The 24,101-nt window shown below is 36.7% G+C and overlaps 1 protein-coding gene and 1 pseudogene across 3 annotated transcripts in view; one reads left to right on the top strand and one right to left on the bottom strand.

Annotated features, from left to right (window-relative positions):
- The first annotated feature begins 2,759 nt into the window (after positions 1 to 2,759).
- Positions 2,760 to 13,856, top strand: LOC121312936 (annotated as a pseudogene).
- Positions 13,857 to 16,620: 2,764 nt separating this feature from the next.
- Positions 16,621 to 24,101, bottom strand: part of LOC121312929 (ras GTPase-activating protein 1-like) — a 64,122-nt gene continuing 56,641 nt past the window's right edge. For 2 of the 3 annotated variants that reach the window (XM_041244882.1, XM_041244862.1), the window contains exons 16-25: positions 23,492 to 23,664; positions 22,945 to 23,104; positions 22,056 to 22,198; positions 21,509 to 21,624; positions 21,288 to 21,374; positions 20,915 to 20,982; positions 20,263 to 20,354; positions 20,056 to 20,133; positions 17,610 to 17,744; positions 16,621 to 17,141 (exon numbers count right to left, since the gene is read on the bottom strand). In XM_041244882.1, the coding sequence (XP_041100816.1) occupies positions 17,058 to 17,141; positions 17,610 to 17,744; positions 20,056 to 20,133; positions 20,263 to 20,354; positions 20,915 to 20,982; positions 21,288 to 21,374; positions 21,509 to 21,624; positions 22,056 to 22,198; positions 22,945 to 23,104; positions 23,492 to 23,664 (1,136 nt within the window). In that variant the 3' untranslated portion in view covers positions 16,621 to 17,057. The remainder of the gene's footprint in view (positions 17,142 to 17,609; positions 17,745 to 20,055; positions 20,134 to 20,262; positions 20,355 to 20,914; positions 20,983 to 21,287; positions 21,375 to 21,508; positions 21,625 to 22,055; positions 22,199 to 22,944; positions 23,105 to 23,491; positions 23,665 to 24,101) is intronic. The other variant, XM_041244871.1, reaches the window with a different exon arrangement.

Raw genomic sequence — 24,101 nt, 5'->3', positions numbered from 1 at the left:
AAACTTTTCTGTATCTGAAAATAATGAAGAAACATTATGTGTTCATAATGTAAAGATCACACCTGGGACATTTATAATTTTCAATCTCTTCTCAAGTGTTTCATTGCAGAATGTCCCTCTTTTGAGTGTCTCCCACAGAGAATGAAAATCGCGGCAACACAGATATAGTGGAGGCCGTCGTAGTCTCCACATTATTCCTTATATCTGGAAAATGGCTTATTCAATTGTAAAGGGATAAACATTACTTCGCTTTAATTATAGAGGATATTATACACAGTGTCTGTCTGTCCGTATATTTGTCCATCTGTACATCACACTTATATTTGTGTATATAAAACCACTTAATAAATTGTGAGAGAACGTGGTAATAACATTTTGATATCAGATTGTGTGGATCCATGGATGTGTCTCTCTTTCTGTACATCCACACGGCTGTTTGACACGCTTACAAGTTATACGTGTCATGAGAATGCAAAGTTATTTCACATATTGTAAATCGTCATTTTATGATACAAACACTTAATTTGTTTACCTAATGATGTCTAAGTTGTATAAACCATTTATCTAATTTTCATACAAATGCCTCAGTGCCATTTTTAAAATCTGTACTCACCTGTACATACTAATGATATTAATTTACGGCTGGGGAGGGGCATGTGTGTTACTGACAAACATATGTAATATTCATACAATCTATAATAACATACCTCAGCTTCTTCAGCTCAGACAGAAATACAAGCTAATACAAATAGCATTACACCTGCCTGTCAAACCTGCAATCAAAGAAGTATAGGATAAGGTGGAGCTGTATTTCAAGGCTACATACTAATAATTACATGTGAGCCCCCACCATCATTAACATGATAGTTCATATTTCTATAGGTAGAGTACACTGACAACAAAGCTCTCCTCCAACAAACCAACATTCCCACAGGACACATTTACGCAAGCACACAGAGGCACTAACTACACACACAGACATTCATTTATTGTGATGTTCATGAACTGTAGAAGACTGATATTCTCCCCACAGTTAAACACAGGTATTACTTTATAATTAGCCATACTGTGCTATCGTTTTACCATTATGTATTGTTGTTGTTTACCATGCTTTTACCATGCTTTCACAGTTCTTTACTTCACGTTGCAATGTAAACTTTGAAGGAGGTTGAGCGTAACTATAACATGCTTTTCAGCCTTGCTTATCCAGAGCTTTGAACAGGTTGTCTGAAGATAGTTATTGTCTCTTTCCTTCTTCACTGGGGTTTTCTATCTCTTCCACTATAGTGTTTTTGGAGCATTATGACTTCTCAGGGCAAACCTGTTTGCAAAGAACCTCTGCTGTCTAAAATGACCATGGTGATTAAGCTCATCTGTTATGTCTTGTTTTCAGTGTATGTTTACGTATATTATGTAATGGGCAAATACTTGACAGGCTGCATGTCCAGACTGATTTTTTTTTCAAGTATATATAATACACTGCTCTCCAGTAAGTGTTAGGACAGAAGAATTCAGGTTTGAATGAGGTGCCACTGTTTGCTATCACCGTGCAGAATACAGATTTTTCAGGGCAAAATGAGGAATAAATGCCACATCCTCCGGCATTCTGCATTCTTAGAAGATTGCTAACATGCTGAGGGTTCCAATGCACGTTTTAGGCAGCTTATTAAATAACTGTTCAAATGCAACAGCGCTCTCTCTCTCTCTCTGTATATATATATATATATATATATATATATAGAGAGAGAGAGAGAGAGAGAGAGAGAGAGAGAGAGAGAGAGAGAGAGAGAGAGAGCGCTCAGGGGGACTGAGTGAGGTGAAAGGCAACAAATCCTAACTCAGTTATTTTCCATTTCCATTCACCTGTCAAAGTTCTCAATCCTTGCTTGATGGTATTGTATTTCTGTATTTATTTTGTTGTATTAGTGCTCGCACTATTGAGATGTAACTGTGCTGGCACTGTGGGCACAAAGTGTATACACAGAAATTGTTGTAAGTGTTTATTTTTTTTTAATCCCCTTTCGTTAACTTTGTCTGACCACTAGGGTGTCACTATGACGCTATACAAATGTCATTAAAAATAAAAAAAAAAAAAAAAATCTTCAATGGCAGGTATGTTTTTTTATTTTTATTTTTTAAATTATTATTAACAACGTATATAAAGCACAGGCCCCTGGCCTGGATAAACATCTGGGCTAATGTCATTACAGCCTTACACAGATGCACAAACCATTTTGTACACGGATTCGAATCCATTGTGGATTAGAATTAACCCATTAAGTACATTTATTCTTCTTTTAAATCACTATGTATGCAATTTGATTAATTGCATTTAGACATATTTGCACTTAACAAAATTAGAGTGAGTTATCATAACAGTATAGTTAAAGAGAAAATTAAAATAACAGGCAGATAGATATGCCAGTTAAAAATTATCCAAAACATGACAAAGTACCGTCCTCAAATGCGGATGGCATTTAATGGGTTAACATGCTACAGCTCTCTCTCTCTCTCTCTAAAAATATAATGTATATACACTAACATAGCAAGCCTTTTTATAACCTGCTTTGTTTATGTTAATAATAGCGTCACTAACTCAAATGTGAATTATGATGTATCCTCCCGTATCTGTGATACACCACAGCTCACAAAATAAGCGAATCTCGCTTTGTATAGAGTCGTGGATCAATAAAGTTTTGTTTGAGAATACATTTGAAAGGACCCCGTAACTGTCTTCCGATACTGCCTGAAGAGTTTTAAACTGTTTTTCAGTGTGAAATTGTCTCAGTTAGTGTCGGCAGCGTAGGGTCCTTAGAGGCAAACGTCGCTTGCTGTGAAGTTTTGTTTTGCAGTGAAGTTTTTGTTTTTTGTTTTGTCTTAGTGTAATGGTTGTACGTCCGCTTTCACTCGTATAACCCCAGTGGGAGATAACCACACTCGTGATTCATTTGTGAACGATATGCAGTCGTTTTACTTCCTTTGCTTAGTTTTACATTTATTGAATCAAGCTTGAAATCTACAGTAGAAGAATAGTATTTTGTTCCGTTGACTTTGATATAAGGCCACCGAGTATTGGAAATCTTTCTGTACCTTAAATCAGCTGAAGGCAGCCTTAAAACGTAGAACTAGTTTGTCTTGTAAAACAATAGCGCAAGTGCAAATGTGCGGCCAACCCTGATCTGGGTATCTTTAAACCATCATGACTGAGATGTGGACATGTTTTTAGGGTTTACCAATTAAGAAAATCATTGGTTCAATTAAGTGATTGAGAACTCAGGCGGAACAAAACCCAGAAGGTCCTGCGATTGTCCAGGACCAGGGCCACCCCTTTTATAGTGCTTCTGAAAACCAGAGAGGGCATCAGCACTGGGTTTTGTGCTGGTATGGTAATAAATAAACTAACTTAAAGGGAATACAGAATGAACAGGTTCATGTTACATTGCCAGCCAAATATAAAACAGTCATGTTGAGATAGCTTTAAAATATTTGTAATACCACTCAGTCAGTACAACTTTCTCATAGCTTTAAAGTACTGGCACATGAAAAGAAAGTGGTTTTGCCCCTTGTAGAACTGCTACATTGTGGACCTGAATTGATGTGAAAGTAAAACTGGTTGCCTTCTTTTAGAAGACTTCTGACAACACTCTTGGGTGCACAAGGGAACAACGCAGTAGTCTAATAAGCTGTTTGTTTATTTTTCTTTTCAAGATTACGGGGAGATGTATCACAGCAGCTCACAAAAGAAATTCTGGACTTTCCCAAAAGAAGACCACATTGAAACACTGAGGTTTCAAGCTAATCAGAAGTTTCGCGCCAAAGGCTTAGGAAGTGGAAAGGTATTATACTTTTATGATGGTAATAATAATAATGTATGTGTCAGAATGTATTATCACACAATAATGTCTCAAGTTGGTTTTAGGCAGTAATGCACATGTGGCGCATACATTGTTTATTGTTCAGCTGGAGTAGGGGATGGGAGCACAGAATGTAGCAATATGAGTTAATGTACCATACAGTGCTGTGGATATATGCTAGCTGCTGCTTGAAGCCAAGTAAACTGTTCTTGCCAGTGTTGAAACCGCAGTTTAAAAAGTTCCCTCGGCAGTGGATTTTGAGCACTGAGCTGTGCTGCAGTATACAAAGTTAGTAGACACTGGAGGTAAAACTGAGATAAGGGTATTCATTGCTTTCCAGTAGCCAGATCTTTTTCAGATCACAGCAGTGAATGTTATTCATGACTGTCAAAAGAAATAGAGGTCCAATTTACTCTGTTGGTATTTTTTTTTTTCACTAAATATGTATCTTAAGATTAAACCTGATGGCCACTCTACAGGCAATCTAGCTTTCTTTTAAAATAAGCACCATTCTGAACTGGTGATTATTGTGTATTATGAAAACAAGTTTTTATTTTATTTTTTGGAAAATACAAGAAGTACATTAATGTGGTACAAGCTGTGTTCTATTCAGTTTAAAGGCTGTACAGTGAAATGTATGCAATCATGTACTGCTGATAGAAAAACGATGGAGTAGGGAGCTTTTTAAAACTTTTCTGGCTAACAGTGGTTCATTTTTTTTTAAACGTCTATTGAAGCCAAATTTATTAGTTTACCGTAACTATCCCCCAATTTACTTGCTGTCGTTTCCAGATTAGCAGGTTTGCTGTTTTTCATGCTTGGTTAAACCTACTTAATACATTTTATTTTTCTCCTGATTTCAAATTGGTGCACTGCAGAACCAGGTTGTTGATGTCCTCCTCATTACATTATTCTTTTCTGGATTTTGGAAATGGGTGTTCCAAGTGTGCAACTCTTGGAGTGCGTAGGTCAATGGCAGATTGGTTAGATTAGATTATCATTCTTCCAGGAGTCAAAATGCATCACATTCCAATGACAAATTGAAGATTTGTTGTCTTACTGAGACAGATATACACTTCCTTATCTTCTGTAATCTCGTTAAATGTTATTGCACAACCTCAGAACAAATATCATAATTCTTAGGAATTTCACAACACTTTGAAGATTCTCAAAACAGTAATCTGTTTACACTGTACAGTTTGTTTTGCCACTATCAATTACAAATGCGGTATAAAGAGATATACACACCACCAGAACGTTACTGATAAACTGAAATCTCACCAGCAAGTCAAGCAATCCACGTAGCTCAATCAACAAAGCCATATCTTTCAGCGTTTAAGATCATAGTATCGAATCCTGCTGGTTCAAAGTATTTTAACCTCGTCTTGCCTGCAAACCAACTACACTTATTAAAAGAAGGACTTTTAGGGTCCTTCTTTTAATAAGTGTAGTTGGTTTGCAGGCAAGACTCGTACAGTATGTGTTTCATCAGCCATTCTTTGTTTTGACTTTATATTACACTGACGCTGTACTGCTGGTTGCATTACTAAGTGAATAGGGGTAACCATAACACTCCTATTAACAGTACATAGTGGTAGGGATAACATATTGGCACAGCACCTTGACATCTCTTTTGTGCTACGAGAGAATCTTCAGGGAAACAAATAATTGCATTTAACCATCCATTAACAATTACATTGTTTGACATCCAAAATATTACAGTTGGGGTCAATTCTATTTTTTCAATTCCAATCCCATTTCTAATCCCAGTTCCCTTTTAGTCAGTTCAAATTTATATTCCAATCATTTTACAACAAAGGCTTTATTGAGCAAACAAATACTGTATACAACTTAATGAACTTGTCGGGTAACCTGATAAAGCCTATAGCATGAACCTCAGTAAAGACTCTGCCATAAAACAGAATAGAAATTGGAATTGTTTAAAAGGGAACTGGGATTGGAAATAGAATTGACCCCGACTCTGTGGTGCAGCACTTTTGTAAACCTGTGTCAAAGTAAAAAAGGACAGGGTCAGTGGATTTTTTCAGAAATAATAGCGCTGTAGTCATAGTGTCCTACCTCTGTTTCTGTTGTAAATATATTATTAATACAAGATTATGTGTAGCCTTTGATAGTTTTGTTCTTTCAGTCTGCTTGAGCCTTTCATTTGACTTAAACATGACCATTCTCAGAATTGTGTGTATTTTTGTTTAGTTTTTTTGAATCCCATCACTCCTCACAGGACCCGACTGCAATCAATTCATGTTGAATTATTTACAAACAGGCTATGTTGTCCTGTGTGGTTCCTACAGGCCGCAGTGAACGAGTCTTTGTTTCTGGAACCCCTTGAGGAGAAGGTCATCTTTAAGCACTATGAAAAGAGACTGCTGGACGTTTGTGCCATTTTTAAGCCAGTAATGCCAAAAACTGACAATAATACTTAGAGAAAGAATCATATCAGTGTATGAGCTACCAACCTCAGTAGAGCTTATATAGAGTTATTGGTACCAAAACTTAATAGTATGCTAAAGATAGTAATAGTTCATCAACAGTTTTTTGTCTTACATTTTTATGATCTTCTTAGTAAGTCTGGGCAGTTGAATTTCAATATATTGTTGTATGACCAGGTTAAGTGCTTTGGACTGTGTTGAAAGCCCAGCTCCTTTTCCAAGTTCTGCAAATCTCCATTGCCTCCTGTGGCATCTCTTCACCCCTTTAAAATTCCCAAATAATGGGAATATGTTACTCCTGTTAGGATAAGATATTCATTTTTCATAGCTAGCAATATGCAGTGGAGTGAAAACTTAGTAAAACTGGTCTAAAAAACAAACCCTGCAAATGTGTTCTTTAAAAAAGATGTGAAACACTATTCACAAAGAGTAGATATACATAGATATTCTGTACAGTTTAACAACCTTTTGTTTCTATCTTTCTGTGTCACTAGGGTACAGCATGTATGTATTTTCGGAGATTTTACCTGAATAACTCGGTGATGGAATACCATCCTAGGACAATAATGTGAGTAGCTTTGTTTTTTCTTTTGCTTCACATTCTGATTTTTTTTATTGAATTCTTGAATACCTTCAGTATGGAACCGGTTCCAGAGGAGAGTTTTCAAAAATATGTAAATGTGTTAGAAGCTCTAGGTAGAACTAATAGTGTTGGAGACACCCTGATTGGTTGGGCAGATGAGGTTCAGAACTGCTTTCCCAAATTGGTTTTTAATTTCGAGTTCCTACACCTTGACTACACCTTCAGTTGGCCAGTATTCCAGATGTGGCCCTAAGGATGCATATTACACTGCCACAGTCTTAAACTCAGACTGTAGGTCTGCCTAACTTCAGCTTGAATCATCTTAAAATCAGACAACTTTTCAACAAAACTACCTTGGTGATTACTGGTAGACCAAGGCATTTAACAGAGAATGTATTAACGTCTAACACAGCAAGTGTTGTCTGCCGGATTATTCAGTAACACTTAAACTGGAAGCTGCATGAATTAACCTATAGGTCCTTGAGGTGCATGTTGTTCGGTTGTTGATGTTTGCATTAAATCTGTAAATCTTGTGTTTTCTAATGTTTTTTAATACATGCTATTTGCAGGCTGACCTGCACTTTTTTGGCCTGTAAAGTAGATGAGTTCATGTCTCGAGCACACAGTTTGTTGGGAATCTCGGAGAAAGTCCCACAGGCCAAGACAAAGCACTGGAGCAGATCCTGGAGTATGAATTGCTTCTTGTTCAGCAACTGAATTTCCATCTCGTTATCCATAATCCTTACAGACCATTTGAAGGCTTTCTTATTGACTTGAAGGTACTGCAGCCCACTGTTTTGAATCTTCTTTATCTATGATAACTATTAAAAAATAAAAAATAAAACATTTTTGATTTACACACTTGGAGATCTCCCAGTGCTTAATATTAGCAGTAGATACTAGTCTGTGTTTTATTGCAGACCACTCTTTCGTAGCATTATTTTGATTTCAGATTTGAATGTGATAAGTTGAGTCCAGTAGGTTATTCCTGGCTCAAGGGGACATTCATATCTGGGGTAATTCAGAACCACTGATGAAAGCCTGTGTAAATGCAATTCATGATTAACCAGGGAAGGTGTTGATTGCAACATTTCTTTCCAGACGAGGTACCCAGCGCTGGAGAACCCCGAGGTCTTGAGGAAAGCAGCGGATGAGTTTCTAAACCGAGCAACCATAACAGATACTTGTCGTCTTTTTCCACCGTCGCAAATAGCACTGACGGCTATTTTAAATGGTGCATCTAGAGCAGGGCTTACAATGGAAAGGTAGGCTTCATTTTGTTATAGTGTACAAACAGGGATCCCTCAAAGAGTTAAACTGACACCAAGTCAGGTATATATAGTGTATGTGTATTACCGAATATGAAAGAGCCTCTCTGACCGTCAATCACTGAGCATATATACAAAAGCTGCCTATCAGGGCCCTGTTGTGAGGGGGAAGTCCCTTCCACCTCCTGTTGAAGAGGGACATCCTGATAGTAACACATCGCCATTTTCTCTCTCATACCACTGAGAGGTCGTAGATAGCTTTGCTGTTGCGTACCGAATTTGGCTGATTTGTTTGGTTTATCCAAATAGATTTAAAAATACAATCCACGATAAATCACGCTCTCAAGCATTGGTAAATTGGCTCTCGCTATATTCACAGCGACCAAAAAAAAAAAAAAAAAAAAAAAAAACAGCTTTGGCCTAGCGCCCCTTTTCAATCCTCGGGTTTCCCTAGCACGGCTGCGCTTGCCCTCGGCGACCACAGCGATTGAATCGGCTGCATACCCCGGCATCGGCCGCGGTTTTTCCCGCCGAACGCGAGGTTGAAGAAACAGTGCCTACCCGGTCCCGATTGACTCGGCACCGGTGTAAACATCTTTGGCACCGCCTACAGCTCGACCCCGACCGTGCCTACCATAGGCACCGACCTTGGAACAGGTCCGCTCGGCACCGACTGTTTCGGCATCGACAGCGCTTTTCTTGGTGCTGTTCCCGGCACTGATTGATTCGGCACCGGAGAACCTCTTCAGAGCTGTCTACAGCCCGGCACTGACCGTGCTACCCATCGGCACCAACCCCAGCGTCGATTGACTCGGCACCGATCTCTTGGCCGCGATTGTGCCCGTGTCGATGCCGAACTTGGAACGAAAGCACTCGCCTCGATGCTGAACTCTGCACTGACAGTGCCTGATTCGGCACAGGTGAATCGTTTTGAGAGCGTCTACAGGCGGCTTTATCAGGCGCAGCAGCGTCACCTGCAAACCATGTTGGTACAGTCGACTGGGTCCTCCGCTGGCTTCCACCAGTGTGACCGGTGCTCAGCTAAGCTGCCCAGGCAGGATGAACATCGATCCCACTCCAGGTGCCTAGGGCCAGAACACGTGGCCAAAGCACTGGCAGGTGAGCTGGACTGCTCTCCATGTCGGAAGTTTCGAGGAGAACAAAGCGACGGAGAGCAGCCCTATCCCTAGCAGAGTCTCTCTCTCTCCTCAAGCCAGGGGAGAGTGAGATCGGTGGTCCAAGGACTGCCCCTGCTACAGTGACCAGGGAACTCTCCCGCACAACTGGATCACTCTCCCCTTCCCCACCACCGGTACAGAGGTGCAGGCACCTCTCAGGGTAGGCGAGGGGACGCTTACCAGGGGACAGACGGTTGCTGCGCAGGCATCGCTCCCCTTCCCCAGGGGACAGGTGGTTGCCACGCAGGCACCGCTCCCCTTCCCCGCGCTGACAATCGCCATCGCAGTCGCCTCGAAGGCACCCAAGCTCGGCCAAGCGGCACTTTGCGGAGCTGGCAGAGACTGTAAGGGCCCAACAAACCATGCTGGAGACCCTATTAAAATCTCAGGGCAGGCTGCCGCCTACCACCAGGCAGCCCCAGTCCCCACAGTCTCGTTCCCCTTTCCCCTTGCCTAGACCCCGTACCTGGCAGCAATATCAGTGTGTCATGACAAAATTGACTGTGTCCCCTGGGGCACATTTCCTGGCAGTGCAATTTCTTAAAGGGGCTTGGAGGCTTCGTCCTCCCATGAAAAGTATCGTCCCCAAGTGGGATCTAGAACTGGTACTGCGGGCCCTTATGGGTCCCCCATTTGAGCCATGGCGTCAGCAGAACTGCGCCCTGTTTCATTGAAGGTGGCATTTTTAATAGCCATTACGTCTGCCAGACAAATAAGTGAGTTCCATGCGCTGTCCATTGATAACCATACATGTGTCTTCACTGGAAATGACTCGCGGGTAACATTAAGAACAAATCCATCCTTTTTGCCAAAGGTGGTATCCTCATTCCATATTAACCAATCAGACCACAGACCAAAACATTTAAAGTAATTGTAACAGGTGTACATTGAGATAGGAAAATTTGTACTGCATATGCAAAAAACAAATTCCCTGTTAAACTTCTAAAAATATTTATTCACAGATACATTTTCATCAAGCACATGTTTTCCAGGAGTGGTTTAAAAACATAGAAAGGTGTAAAACATCATTGCTTGTATGTTTTGAAATAATATTCTAGTATATATTAACCTTTTAACCTGACTTCAGTTTCAGCCAACATGACGGGCTAAGATTACTGTTAACAGTGGCTAAAGCTTTCCAGTGCCACAGTACATAGAATGCTACACCCCCTGGTGTACCACATTGCAACTGTACATTGTTCTTTTACAATATCTATTTAAGCATTTTACTACTAGAAAACATTAATGTACTGATATAGTCCAAAAGAAAACAGTTCAGCATAGTAAAAAAAAAAAAAGAAATATCACCGATTTAAATACAGTAGCTCCTTTCAGAAGCAGCTCAGTGAAATCATGATCTATAACAAACACATTTTCAGTGTCATGCTGTAATAAAGAAAATGGCTATATAGTGTGTTATGAAGTGTGACAGTATTTGCTGCCAAGTCAGCATCTCCATTTTAAAACTGCTATTGTCTTACTGTATTACTTACAAACTCTAGCATTATTCCATTACTCGGCATATAAAATAGAACAAAAAACTGTTCTGTTCATTACGCACTGCTGCAACTTAATTATTTACAATTTGCAGTAGTTCTCCATAAGCATGAACTGGGCACAAATTCACATGCGTGCAGATGCAACACATTGAGGGATACTCCAAAGTTTTGTGTTTTAGAGGAGTACCTGCTACAAATGCTGAGGAAGAAACAAGCATTTGATCCAGCAGTAAGCAGAAGAAAAAAAGCATTCTTTTTTTTTTTTTTTTTTTTTATATATATATATATATATAACCAAGGGTCATATACTTTAGAAAATCGTTTTTTTTTGTTGTTGTTTTAACTAAGATTTTTGAGATAACGTATTGATGCTGTTTATGAGATGTACTGTTATATGCAGACATACCTTATATATTAGACCTCAAATGTCTATTCAAGTCCAAGTAGAAAAGTATATAAAGTCCATTGTTATTCATAAATCTGCCTAGCTGTGTGCTTGTCTAGACTACTGTCTGTGGTGCTGAACATGCATCACAAGCGAACTTCATTTCATTTTCTGAGTTACACATTCACTTTTCTCAACTTATCTACTGTATAAAAAAGATGTATTTCTAATATTTTCAGTAGTATTTTCACCCTTAACCTGCTGTTTCCACTGTTGTGAATATACACATTCTTTTGTTACAAAATCTTCATGGCATACAGTTTAACAAGTGAATAACATTGGGGCTAACTCTTTGTAGGACCAGTGATATGCACACACAGTGTACACAGATGCAGATATTGACTAGTACAGATAACACCTTTGACAAACTGTCTTTAGAAGTGGTGTTCCTCTGGCAGCCCAATGAAATATTTATAGTTAATAATTTCAGTGTTTCTTTCCTCTCTCTGTTTCTTGTTGTTAAGAGGTCACATGACTTGGAGAGCAGTTGGGACTGACATAATTGTGCACTCCAATCTGAAAAAAAAACAAAATGTATAGGTAAACTTTATATTGCTTTCTATTTTCTGGTTACTAAAGTGTTCTGTATTGTTTAAATGTTTCAGGAAAGGCTACACATTTAGTAATGGGGAAAGAAATCTGAAGCTTATACTTGACGTTGCTGGTTGGCTGTAGACAAGGCATTACATTGTACATGAGCTGAGAACTGTTCCAAACTCAGCAGCCTAGACACATACCCCCATCATAATGGGGAAAACAACTAGTTAATTTGGTAACAATACATTGCTTTGCTATTGAACACCGCTTTTGTTTCAAAAAGAGGAGGAAAGGATTTGAAGATGATGAGCATGTCACCAAAAAATCCAAGATGGAAGAGGTGGTGTTTTGATTTTTTAAATTTATAGTATAATCGTAAATCTCGAAAAACTACTCACTTCTAAATCTTTTGTAGTCATTTTTGTATTACTTTAGTATAAATACATGTTAATTTGGATTCGTATGTTGTTTTTTTCTGACTTTATGTGAACGAAAAGACACATTTGCCCGTTTTCCCATTGGAAATAGTGATATTTTTAAATATCACTGTCCTGGTCACAAAAGCAAAGTCTGTGGGGAATAATAGCTATTTTCTGTACTTTTGAGGCATAAGCAATTAGGAAATAACACTTACTACCCAGGAACAAAAAATTGTGTTTCATAGTGTTATTATTTATTTATTTTTTTTATGATCATGGCCTTCATTGTGTTTTTACTGTGGGTGTGTAACAAGCTCCACAGTGACAAGGCATCCAGTGTAGATTATTTCTGTATGCAAGTGATAATCATAACATTGTAGGTTTTTTTTTTGTGTGGAGTGGGCTGTCGTGCAATATCTTGGGTGGGAGAGAAAGAAGAAAAAAAAAACAAAACACTTCAATTGCATCAAAATAAAAAACAGAATATTTTTTTATGAAAATCCCAATCAAAGCCCATAACTGAGTGAGTGCCATTCAAATTGTATAGCTTGCTATGTTATGGATCAGTGTAATTACTAACTTAGTGCTTAATCAGAAGTTTGATCAACTGTTATCTAACATTGTGCACAGTAATATCCAGTGAAAACTCATGGGCTATTCCAAATCAGTGGGTATGGTGTTTGTTATTAGTTAAATTATTTATTTGGTCGACCGGTTAGTTAATAAACAACAAAATATATTAAAAAGAAAAGTATTCATTGGAATAAGGGGCCCTGGTAAGGTAGTGCTTTTTTGTTTGTTTATAGGTTAAAATACAATGTGGTTGGTATACAAAGTGAGAATACATGGATTTGCATAGTTATAACTGTTTGCTTTCTTTTTTTTCTTAGGAAGTGTGGACAGATGATGACATGAATTCCCTTTAATGGATGCAGCATAATCTGTTTAAACTAATTCCAATGAGTGAAAATAACTTGAACAGCATTAGTGTTTATGTGTTGTTATGTCACCTGCATCTGTGGGCCTGGATCAGTTGCTGCTTTTATAAAGCAAAGATGATGAAAGCAAACCATTGCTATATTCAGTCATGAGACTTCATGTGTTATGATCAAATGACTTTTTACTCCTGCAAGAGTATTGCAGTATTTTGTCAAATATATAATTTTGCTGACAGTTCCGTTTAGGAATGTGTATTCTGTAGTTGTGTGCTAAATGGGTCCTCAGAAGAAGTATCCTACTCTTCTGTTTTCAGATGTCACTATTTTTTTTATAATAAATAAATAAGTTAAAGTTGTTCATCTTTTAATATGATCGCATATATGTACTGCAGGGTAGAGGTCTTCACGGGTCTACAGGTTTTCGGGTGCAAAATTGTTACGCAACACTCTGGTTGGGTCCGATTTTGTTTACTCAGTTAAACACAAACTGTCCATTACTATTAAAGAGGCTCTCTTTGGTACTAAAAATCATTGTTTTTAATTCCTGTTGTGTGGATTGGCTTCCCCCGGTAGCACATGACATGGATTGCAGAGCACAGCAGCAGACATGTGACCCATATCCTTTCTTTTAGATCATTCTTAAGTTGGAGTAATGGATTTGTTTATAAGAATTTGAAAGAAAAATGAATTCCATTAACAAAAGCTCACAGAAAAATGCAAGTCTGCGGTGTGGGAATCATTTGTTGCTGTTGACAAAGAAGGAAAACAAGTTTTGCAAAACACAAATTTTACATCATAATTCCATTTGGTCTTGTGTTAAGTTTGTAATTACAATCACACATTTACGAGATCATACTTCAGTTCATTTGATTTTCAGATAATGTATTTATCTTTGTATCTTTTACAAAAGGGGGGGGGCAGACAACTATTTAACACTATATCTAGTCAGTGCGTAGACTAAAATGGGGAAGGGAAAAGCATTTTTTCAGGGCTGGGTCGGATCCTGGTCTAATAGCAAGAATTTTATATTGTGTTGGGTTGATTAATCTACTCTACTGCAGGGTTCCCCATTCAGGTGCTGTGTGTTAGCAATGTACAGGTGTCTAAACTGGACAGAGCCTGTACTGGTGAAATTAATCAGTTCTTCAGCATGGTTATGCAGTTGTTTTGCTTTCTGGTATATTACAAAAAGTAGGCTGTTCAGCAGAGAGTCTGCTATGAATAAATGACAATGAATGAATGATGATTGCAACTGCAGATGATTGATGAACTGTGGGGGACGCTCATGGCCCGATGACTGTGGCGGGCACTCAGGGCCCACGTGAAAGATAAATTTGGGCAGAGGTCTCGTCCGTGGGTGCCCGATGCCGGCTGGAAATACATGAACAGTTACATGCACAGCAGTGCCACAGATAGGAAGTGGCTATGGGCCACCTTCCCCTGAGACGAGGCATGCTGCGAGGTGGTGGCTAGGGAGGATGGAGGCCGAAACGACAAGAAAGAATAACAGCTTTTATGTGCTTGTTGATGACGTTTTGAAAAGGGGTGGATTCTCCTTCTAGAAAAGCAACCAAGTTTACAATTCTGGATATCTGGGTAAATGCTTGGTACAAATCATTGATTCCACACTGCATACTAAAGGTTAGTGAAGGAGGGAAACTTAATACAAATCATTACAAATTACAATTGTATTGCTTTCCAGCAGCAGAAAAGCAAGTGTGTTCTGGGTTTGATGATGGGTTAAAAATGTGCTAAGGTGTTTAGGACAACATACAATTTCTGTATTTTTCTGGACTTTATTTTCGTTTATAGTCAGATTAAACCACAACACTGTTTAAAGTTTACACGCTGCTTTACTGGAACAGGGACTTCCACCTGAGTTTTACACTCAACACATGTAATGTGCAATGGGAGAGAAAAGCATGAACTTCCATAAATCAAGCACTTCATAGGCTTCACTGAATTCAAAGTAAAAATGACAAAGATCAACTGTAAAATAAGGTGTATACATATAGCATCAAGTGATTAGATTTCTCCAGAATTTGATCATCCCACACAATCGGATCAGGAAATCCTAACAGCATTTATATGGCAAATTTCTTTGAGAATCTGACTGCAATCCCTGTTTAGGTGAATGTTCACATTATCAGATTTGTACGTTATGCAAATAAAAGGACATGTTTTTTGTAAAGCCTAGGTTACTGTCCTTTTGACTAAACAAAACACAGCTGAGGGAAAACATGACATTTACAATTTTGAGATCAATTTGAAATATTACCATGTACCATATAATTCAGAACAGTTTAATACTGAAACAATTGATAGTTTCAGCTCAAACTCTCCATAGAGGAGGACATGTGTTAATTTGTTAATCACTACAAGAACTGCTTGAATATTTTTTTTTTTTTTAAATTGACAGCATTACACACAATGTCCCAAACTGTTCCTTTGAGTAGTAAGATAAGCAATGTTTTAAATACAGTAAAAAAAACAGTTGTAATGATTATTCCAATATATGGTAGGTCACAAGGTTGTGTTCAAATCAATACATATTTTTGTACTTAATTTAAAAAAAAAAAAAAAAAAAAGGAAGAAAAGGCTATGTGAAGAAAGGGACATTCACCCTCCCTGGATAAAGAGAGCTTTTCTTAACCTAAGGCTAAAAAACAAACATGCTGAACAGGATGGAGGCTCATACAGTACGTATGAATGGTAGACTTAAGTGAATCCAACCGTAGGACTTCATGCCAGAACTCTAGGTGAATGATCCAAGAAAGGTTTTATACTTCCAGTTGATGAGCTGACACTTATCTAATGAATTAGCACATGTAAGACAGAACTAAAATAGGTGCCAGATTTTCATAAATGACGCTACTTTTGTGTTTTGTTTCATATTCAGACCATGGGGAAGGGTTTAAAATCTGTATAAATCCACCCAATGTATATTTAATTGCAGTAAAAGTCTCAATTACTGGCAAGTGTCATCCACCAAAAAAAATAGAAATAAAATAATAAAAAAGTCAACACTAATTTACAAAATGGTTTAATAAGTGCATGCATTTCTGATACAACTTTACTATTTAAATCGTTTTACAGCTGTAAACATTTTACATCTTTTTTTTTTTTTTTTTAAATCTTTTTTTCTTTTTTGGATTATGTGACTTGTCTGGCTTTAAGATGTTGGAAGACTCAACCAAACAAAATTAGTGGCACAATTACTGACTTGTCTCAATATCTTTTTTACTCATGATTCCAGCAAGAGAATGTATTTTCAGATATAAAATAACCACTTTTAGCAAATAATCAGTCCTGTCTAAACTGCAAAACCCAAATAAAAATACTAAATACAGATATACATACAGACAGATATATATATATATATATATATATATATATATATATATATATATATATATATATATATATATATATATATATATATATGGAAATAACCATAAAAGTCAGTCACAAATTACAGTATAAAAAGCATTACATCCCATACTTCAGTTATAAACAAGGTCATTGTTTCTTCTTCAAGTCAGTTGACTGGCATTTAATTCCTTGTGTTGAGCAGACAAAGACACTTTGGCAACTTATGTTGGAAACATAGTTAGTTTGTGAAAAAGGTGAATGATGTACCCAAGGCTCAGAGATCTGTGACTGTTCATATATTGGAAAGTGGAAAAAAGTGCAAGTAACTTCTTGCACCTCTAGCTTACAAAGTCAGTTGTGTAAAACAACCAGTCATAATTTGTTGTTTTTAATTGCATAGTTCACACTGCACTGGGCATGTGTCAAAGGTGTGCTATTTTAAGAGCAGGGTGGGTCACCAGGTGATGGCGGTGGAGCATGCTGGGCCCCACGCGGAACTCCAGGGTCAAGGCTACTACCTGACGCTGTTGGACATCGAATAATGATTCTGTTTCTGCTGAAGAAGTTCTGTGATTGCCAAGAGTTTCTTCAAGACATGCTGAAATAAATGTAAAAACGAATGGAGCTGAGATTGTACAAAAAGCAATATGCAAAAGCCCATTGCAATGCCCAGACCAATTAGAAACCCTATACACTTAAATGTTTAATTTGTTTTTTCATACAACAGAGATGTTTAATTCTGTAAAACAACCAGGTCATTAACGTCACTTTTGAACAAAAAAGTATGAAATCATATTAACTGTAACGCCATCCAAGTTTATCTTTACTGAATATAACTCTAAATACAGAGTGAGTTAGCACACCATATGCAAGTTTAATGTTTCTAAAAAAAACAAAAGTCCTTGACCAATGTATATCAGCAGTAACGACTAGATATTCATGTGGTGCGCAACTTCTCACCCTGTCAGACAGACATCCATGTAAAAAACATTTACAAATACTACATATTACACACAGTGTCCAATAATGCTGTTGCCATTATTTGTGCGTCTCCAGCGAGCCTCACCTGTTGCGCTCCACGCTCATTGCTATGAGTCCGAAGTTCATCTGAATGTGACACACAGATCTCGTGCAAGACAGCAAGATCCCGTGACAAGTCAGTTCTAAAGTGCTCTGTAGTGTCTGGAAGGTCAGGGACATTCTGTAATAAAATAATTTTTTTTGATTTTTATACACACTTAAGTATAGCTTATTCTGGAAACAGTCCTTGCAATTTTATATAATAGATGGGCTTCAGTGAATTACTGGAAAATAATTACATCTAGGGTTTCTGTGATGTCATACATTACGAGACTGGAGGTCATAGAAATCAGAGATGGAATTGTTTTCCATTAACTCCTGAAGAGGCCCATCTATTATGTTTTATAATACATGGATACCCCTGTGATGCTAGTATTAAACACCACAGGGTTCAGCAGTACAATATTTTTTTTATTATTATTTTTTAATTTTAATTTTTTTTTTTTATTTTTAAACGTAGTGTTTCAGTGCTGTACAGACATTGTATGTCATTATCCATTAGTGTTTCAGCTTTATTTGGATGATTGCTTTTACCTTGTTTTAATTTCCTGTTCCTCTTCAGTTTCTGAGATACGAATGTATCAGCTTTACATTTTTTTTTTTTTACGTATTCTCATTTTTTTGATCATTTATGAACATTTCCGTACTGTGGGTCTTGTCGAGTGATTAAAAACGAGACATTTTGTGTTTGAATTGAAAGTGATGGTCTTGAAGAGTCAAATGGGTCAAAGTTCAAGTATATTTTCCTCTACAGGAATTATCACTTTTTGACATCACTACTGTGGTATTATGCCTTTTTTTCAAATGGCTCAGATTTAACTTAAATCTTGCTTTTTTTTCCCCCAGATTTAACTGTTTTGAAAAAAAAAAAACATTTAAATGTGTGCATTCAGATATAATCTAATTACAAGTTTACATTTAACTAAATATTTAACTATATCTTAAATCTCTTAACAAGATTTAACATTTAACTAAATATAACTGGCCAGCTAAATCTGAAGTTAATATTCAAATGTACTCCGTCCGTTTTGTGTTTTCACACAATTTAACTGGCCTTTTAATGATGAAATCTACATATTCCTTCTTTAGCATTACAATAGCCAATCAAATCGCGTGAAAGCACAAAGCAGGCAGAGCTCATTTGTTAAAATATTAACTTTTTTTTTTTTTTTTTAAACACATGGCACCCCATACATCCATAATACGTATATGTATATATGTATATATGTATATATGTATATGTATATATGTATATATGTATTTCGGTGCTTTTTTGTAGCTATTTTTGAGTTATGTATTTTTGTCTGAGCTTCCACTTTCATATACTGTTTCATTTATTATTTTCGGTTACTTTCCAGAATGTCTGGCCATTTTTTTCTGCCACAATGGTAGTAACTCGACAGTACTTGCACAATTAGTTGTACCTTCTTTCCTTGGCTGTCTTCCACAACAAAATCCTTATGGTCACAGGCACATTCTTCTGGGGTTTTTGTGTGTCTAGACATTTTTTTAAATTTCACCACAATTTGCAGTTCTGTTTTAAATTCTCACTGTCTAACTGTAATATAGCTTAAAATCCAGCAAACAAGCCTGCTACTGTAATTGTAATCGCATTTTAAATCTCGCCAGCGGAGCCTCTAATAGAAATGTAGGAATTTGATGCCCCTCTGTAGTTGGGGCGGGTTTAAAGTATTCAGAATGAATCAATGATAGACACGAGTCAGGAAGGAGGGACATTGTCCAGCTACATGGAAAGGTAATTTATTTATTTTTTAAATAGAAAAGCGGTGAAGTCAACGTGAATGGAGTATCCATTTCCTGTGTTTACCGGCTATAAGCCGATTTCATTTATTTATTTATTTTTGAATCGGGAGGTGTTTTATCTTATTGGTTAAAACTGAAAATCAGAGATACTAACTATATCATTTTGCACAGAAGACTCGGTAATAACAATTGTTTCTAATGACATAAGTTATCTCCTGTAATAATGTACATCGACTGGCCAAAATATTTAGACAATGGTCTTAGTAGAGTAGGTTGTACAAGCATGTACACAACTATGGATTACATTGGATACAAACAAACTGCAAACAAAGGTATTTTCTAAGTTTACTTAAATTCTCCAAATTTGGGGGCAGTTAGTGTTTATTTCAGGATTTTTTGTGTCAAACATTTTGATGTTGTCTTTATTATGAAAGAATAATAGCAAGTAAAACAATGTAATGTCTTTTTTGTTAGTACTGAAAATTGAAAATCCAGAAACCCATTACTGGGACCTGTTTGAACAGTAAATTGAAATATAGCATCTCATACAGTAGATGGCGCCAGCACACACACAACCATGCAGGATCTGTAATTTCCAAGCAAATGACTATTAGGAAATATTCTGCAATACTGACAGAGGAGGTAGATTCTATTCAAACCATACTAACCCCCAATTCATCCAAGAACATAATCATCCGTTGCTTGTTGTTCTTAATGAATGGATTCACTCCTTCCATGTAAGGCTCCTGTTAAAAAAAAAAATAATAAAATAAATAATAACAATAATAATAATAATAATAAAGAAAATGTATGTATTGAGAGCTTAAAACAATGCACTAAAGCAGATGCTGCTTACATTGTAACATATTGCTTACCTTGGCTCCAAACTCCACCAAGTTTGCCAAGTTCTGTACAGACTTTGCTATCAGGGTGAGTGTTCTTGCAGCTGTGGAGGAAGGAGGATCTGCTGGAGGGGAAGTGAAGAAAGAAGCATTTGCAAACAATTGCATTTTAACCTGAAAAATACAGCACATTTGTCTTAATTGCTGTGAAATTAATAAAGCAGTGTTTAAATACACAATATGAAGGTAAAAAGTGCAATGTGTCTCTTATACATGCCACAATTCTTGCTTTAACAGCTTACATAGATGATCCACTAAAACCCAAACTATTTATAAACGTCAACAAGCTTATTGTCAGAATAAAATCAGATGTCAGAAGGCTAAGAAACCTGAATGAACAGTTTAATAATATTCATTATTAATATGCAGCACTAATTAAGTGAATATATAATACATGGTTCACCTTATACTGCAAGTGGAAGTTCTGCGTTCTTCAGTAAAAACATGACCCAAAGAAATGTATCTGACTCAGCAGTACGCAACTCAAACTTTAAAGTAGTTCAAACTCAAGGTGGCCAATAATTAAAAGAAAAAAAAAAGCTGTATTTTAATTGTATTTTCCACTTTTACTGTTTTTGTTCTTACAAGAAAGATAAAAATCTCTTACAATAAATAAGAAACCCACCTGCAATTATGTTAAACATCCTTGGATTAAGGATTGCAGGGCAGATCAGTCGCAGGAAAACAAAGCCACTGCAAAAGACACAATTGTTAATAAAAGCTAGTTTCCTGAAACCAGATTAAAAGTTGAAAAACCGGCCCCTTGTGACAGAATTGGCAAGTTCATTTACCAAGTACATTTATCCAGTTTATGAAAACACTACAACAATCAATGCCTTGTTCGCCTGATTCTTATTACTTGTACCACTGTAGACTGATCTGTTAAAAATGATAAATTAGGAATGGAAGTTTTCTTTACACAAAAAAAAAAAAAAAAAAAATCTGGAGGCCAAGCTCATATGGTTAAATTGTGTTTTGTTTAATTAATCAAAACCTACCTGACAACTCTGGTTCTCATTGTTGTATTTTTTGGCCACTTCTGTTGGACAGATTTCTGTAAACACCCATACATGAATCTCAAGGTCCTGTAATATTTAAGAAGACAGGAACAAAGAGTTTGATCACAACTGTACTGAATTCACCTGAATGTTTTTGATAGCACCCTATAATCGTAACGATTGCCATTCTGACATTTTGCCATTCAGAGTTAATAACTTACGGTGGAAGTATCTCTGCAGCCATGAATATTTTTTCAACCAGCTCCGAAAGGATGTTCAAAAGGAACGCTAAGTTAATGTTCACATCGTCATTTTTCTCAAGTTTGGAAGGATTTAACTGTAATGAGAATGATTTACTTTGTGTTAGTATTAACTTGTCTACAACAGCATGCAACACACAATATACACAAAGTTTAGATAACCTGTATATAATAATTGTTGTTTTGGTATACAAGAGCTACTTCAGTTAAAGGCATTTTTCTATTCAATTTCTGATGAAAAAACAACAAGCATTACATGAAGCTGAATTTTATTTGCAGAACTGACATTCCAATGACAGTTCCAATATATACAGTAGTAATGTTGGTGTCCTCCTCTTAACGACCATCACTGGAACATGCATGGCACCAGCTAAGCAATATATGTGCTTGAGAAGCTCATCTTGTAGGTCTTTGAATTTTTTTAAATTGAGACTGGTATTTTTAAAATCAATTTTAATTTACGTTTTAGTGTGTGTGTGTGTTTGGGGAGTATGAAAATGCAACTTACCTCACAAGACTGTTTGCTTTCCATTATTTTCAAGATGGTGTCTTTGAGAGCATGGTGAACAAAGGGGGTGGCAGTAGCTTTCATATACTGTTCCATAAGTGTGCTTGCCAGGGTCGTAGCACGAAAAAGTGTTGTAGCTTCATCTAAAAACAAAAACATAAAAAATACAGCCTGGCTATATATAAAAAAATAAATTAAAAAAATTACATTTGTAAACCTTTTTAATTCCTTCAACAGACTCCAAAACAAAAGACTACACTTTCACATAGTGTTATATGGGACAGTCCCAGATACCTTCTTGAAAATAAAGAAAATGCTTTTTCAAAGCAATTGTATATGGTTTAGACACAATTTAACTAAATTTTAGAATACCACAGTAATGTAATCTGCAAACAAATTCAAATCAGTCAGATGACATCAAAAGTGTACGCTGCTCATTTCTTGGGGGGTTCAACTTCTTTCGAACAGATTTAACCATCAATAACACAGTGAATACAGCGTTTAACATAGTTCTCTATGAAGATGGCACACAAAACACCAGTTTCTGCTAGACCAGGGGTCTCCAACCCTTGTCCTGGAGAGCTACTGTGGTTGCTGGTTTTCGTTTCAACCAATCTCTCAGTTACTTAAATCAAGCAAATTATTGGCTTAAGTAGTCAAGATTAACAGGTGTTCCAGATCTTTAGCCACTGATGATGTAAAAACACCTATAAAACCTGCTGGACAGGGGCTCTCCAGGACCAGGGTTGGAGAGCCCTGTGCTAAACAATACTGGCAACAAACTAGGGTTCATACGTATAAAATCATTAATTTATTCCAAATGCACAAATAGGAGCAACTGTGTGTATGACGTTTGTTACTGAATTGTTGGAAGCAGAGAAATGCCCACCTTCCATGCTTATTTCCCTGTCATTTAGTGTTCTTAGTAGTGGTGCTTCCATTCTTTCATGACGAAATATTCTCAATAAAATGCTAGCCAGTAGCGTGCGGTCCTGTCCACAAACATGGGCCAGAGCATAGACGACATGAAATTCCTTCAGCAATATGAGCTAGTACAAGAAAATAATCAATCAAAACATTAAAACAATAATTATTGATATCAGTTGCTGTAATTTAAATAAACATATCTTCAGATGTCTAATCAAAGTCCTAATAGCTGGGATATAAAAAAAATTAAAAATAAAAAGCTGCACCTTTTGTGGTGCACGAACATCTGAACGAAGACCTGTTTTAGTTTTGCCATTTAGCATATTATTTATTTTCCAACTTCCAAAAGTAAACTGTTTAAGTTACTTGATTGTATATAACATAAGGTGACAATTATTGCACTGCTGGTTTTATTATATACAAAAATGATGCTAATCTAAATATTGTAATTTTCCTGGTAGTTTGCAATATATTTTAGTTGACTATCTACCCCACTGACTAATGCTTACCTCCTTGAATTCACTGTATTCTTCCTCTGGCATGATTTTCTCCATCGAATATCGTGCTCTCACCCGAACTGAGCCAGGTTCAATTCCTTTCAGAGGAATGTGGGAGCTGAGAGGGAACCACTCATCTATCATTTGGCCTTTCTGCAACCTACTAAGCTGGCATCGCATGAACACTGAAATTCAACAGAACAGACCATAGGTAAACAGGTAAATATATATTTTAATACAGGTGTTTAAAAAAAAAAAAAAAAAAAAAAAAAAAAAAAAAAAAGGTACATTAATAAATTAAGCCAGAATTGATATTATCTATTAATTAAGATCATACCATACTAGACTATGTATGGTTGTAACTGGACAAAGATGTGGGAAAAAAAAAGCTAAATCAGCTGCATTTTCCAGAAAAAAAACACATTTTGGTCTAACATGGGAGACGCAGCTCTAATACTAATACAAAGCAAATAAAAAAAAAAAAAGTAATTTCAAAGACAGTTGAAGCAAATGCATTACCACATTTATTTCTAAGCCATTATATTCTGAATTAAAATTGTACTGAAGCATATGTCCGATGCAGTGCCTATTTCCTGATAATTTTACTGCAGCAGCAGATAGG

Source organism: Polyodon spathula, chromosome 1 (genome assembly GCF_017654505.1).
Source record: "Polyodon spathula isolate WHYD16114869_AA chromosome 1, ASM1765450v1, whole genome shotgun sequence".
NCBI lineage: Eukaryota > Metazoa > Chordata > Actinopteri > Acipenseriformes > Polyodontidae > Polyodon > Polyodon spathula.
This window is presented reverse-complemented; position numbering and strand designations above follow the sequence as displayed.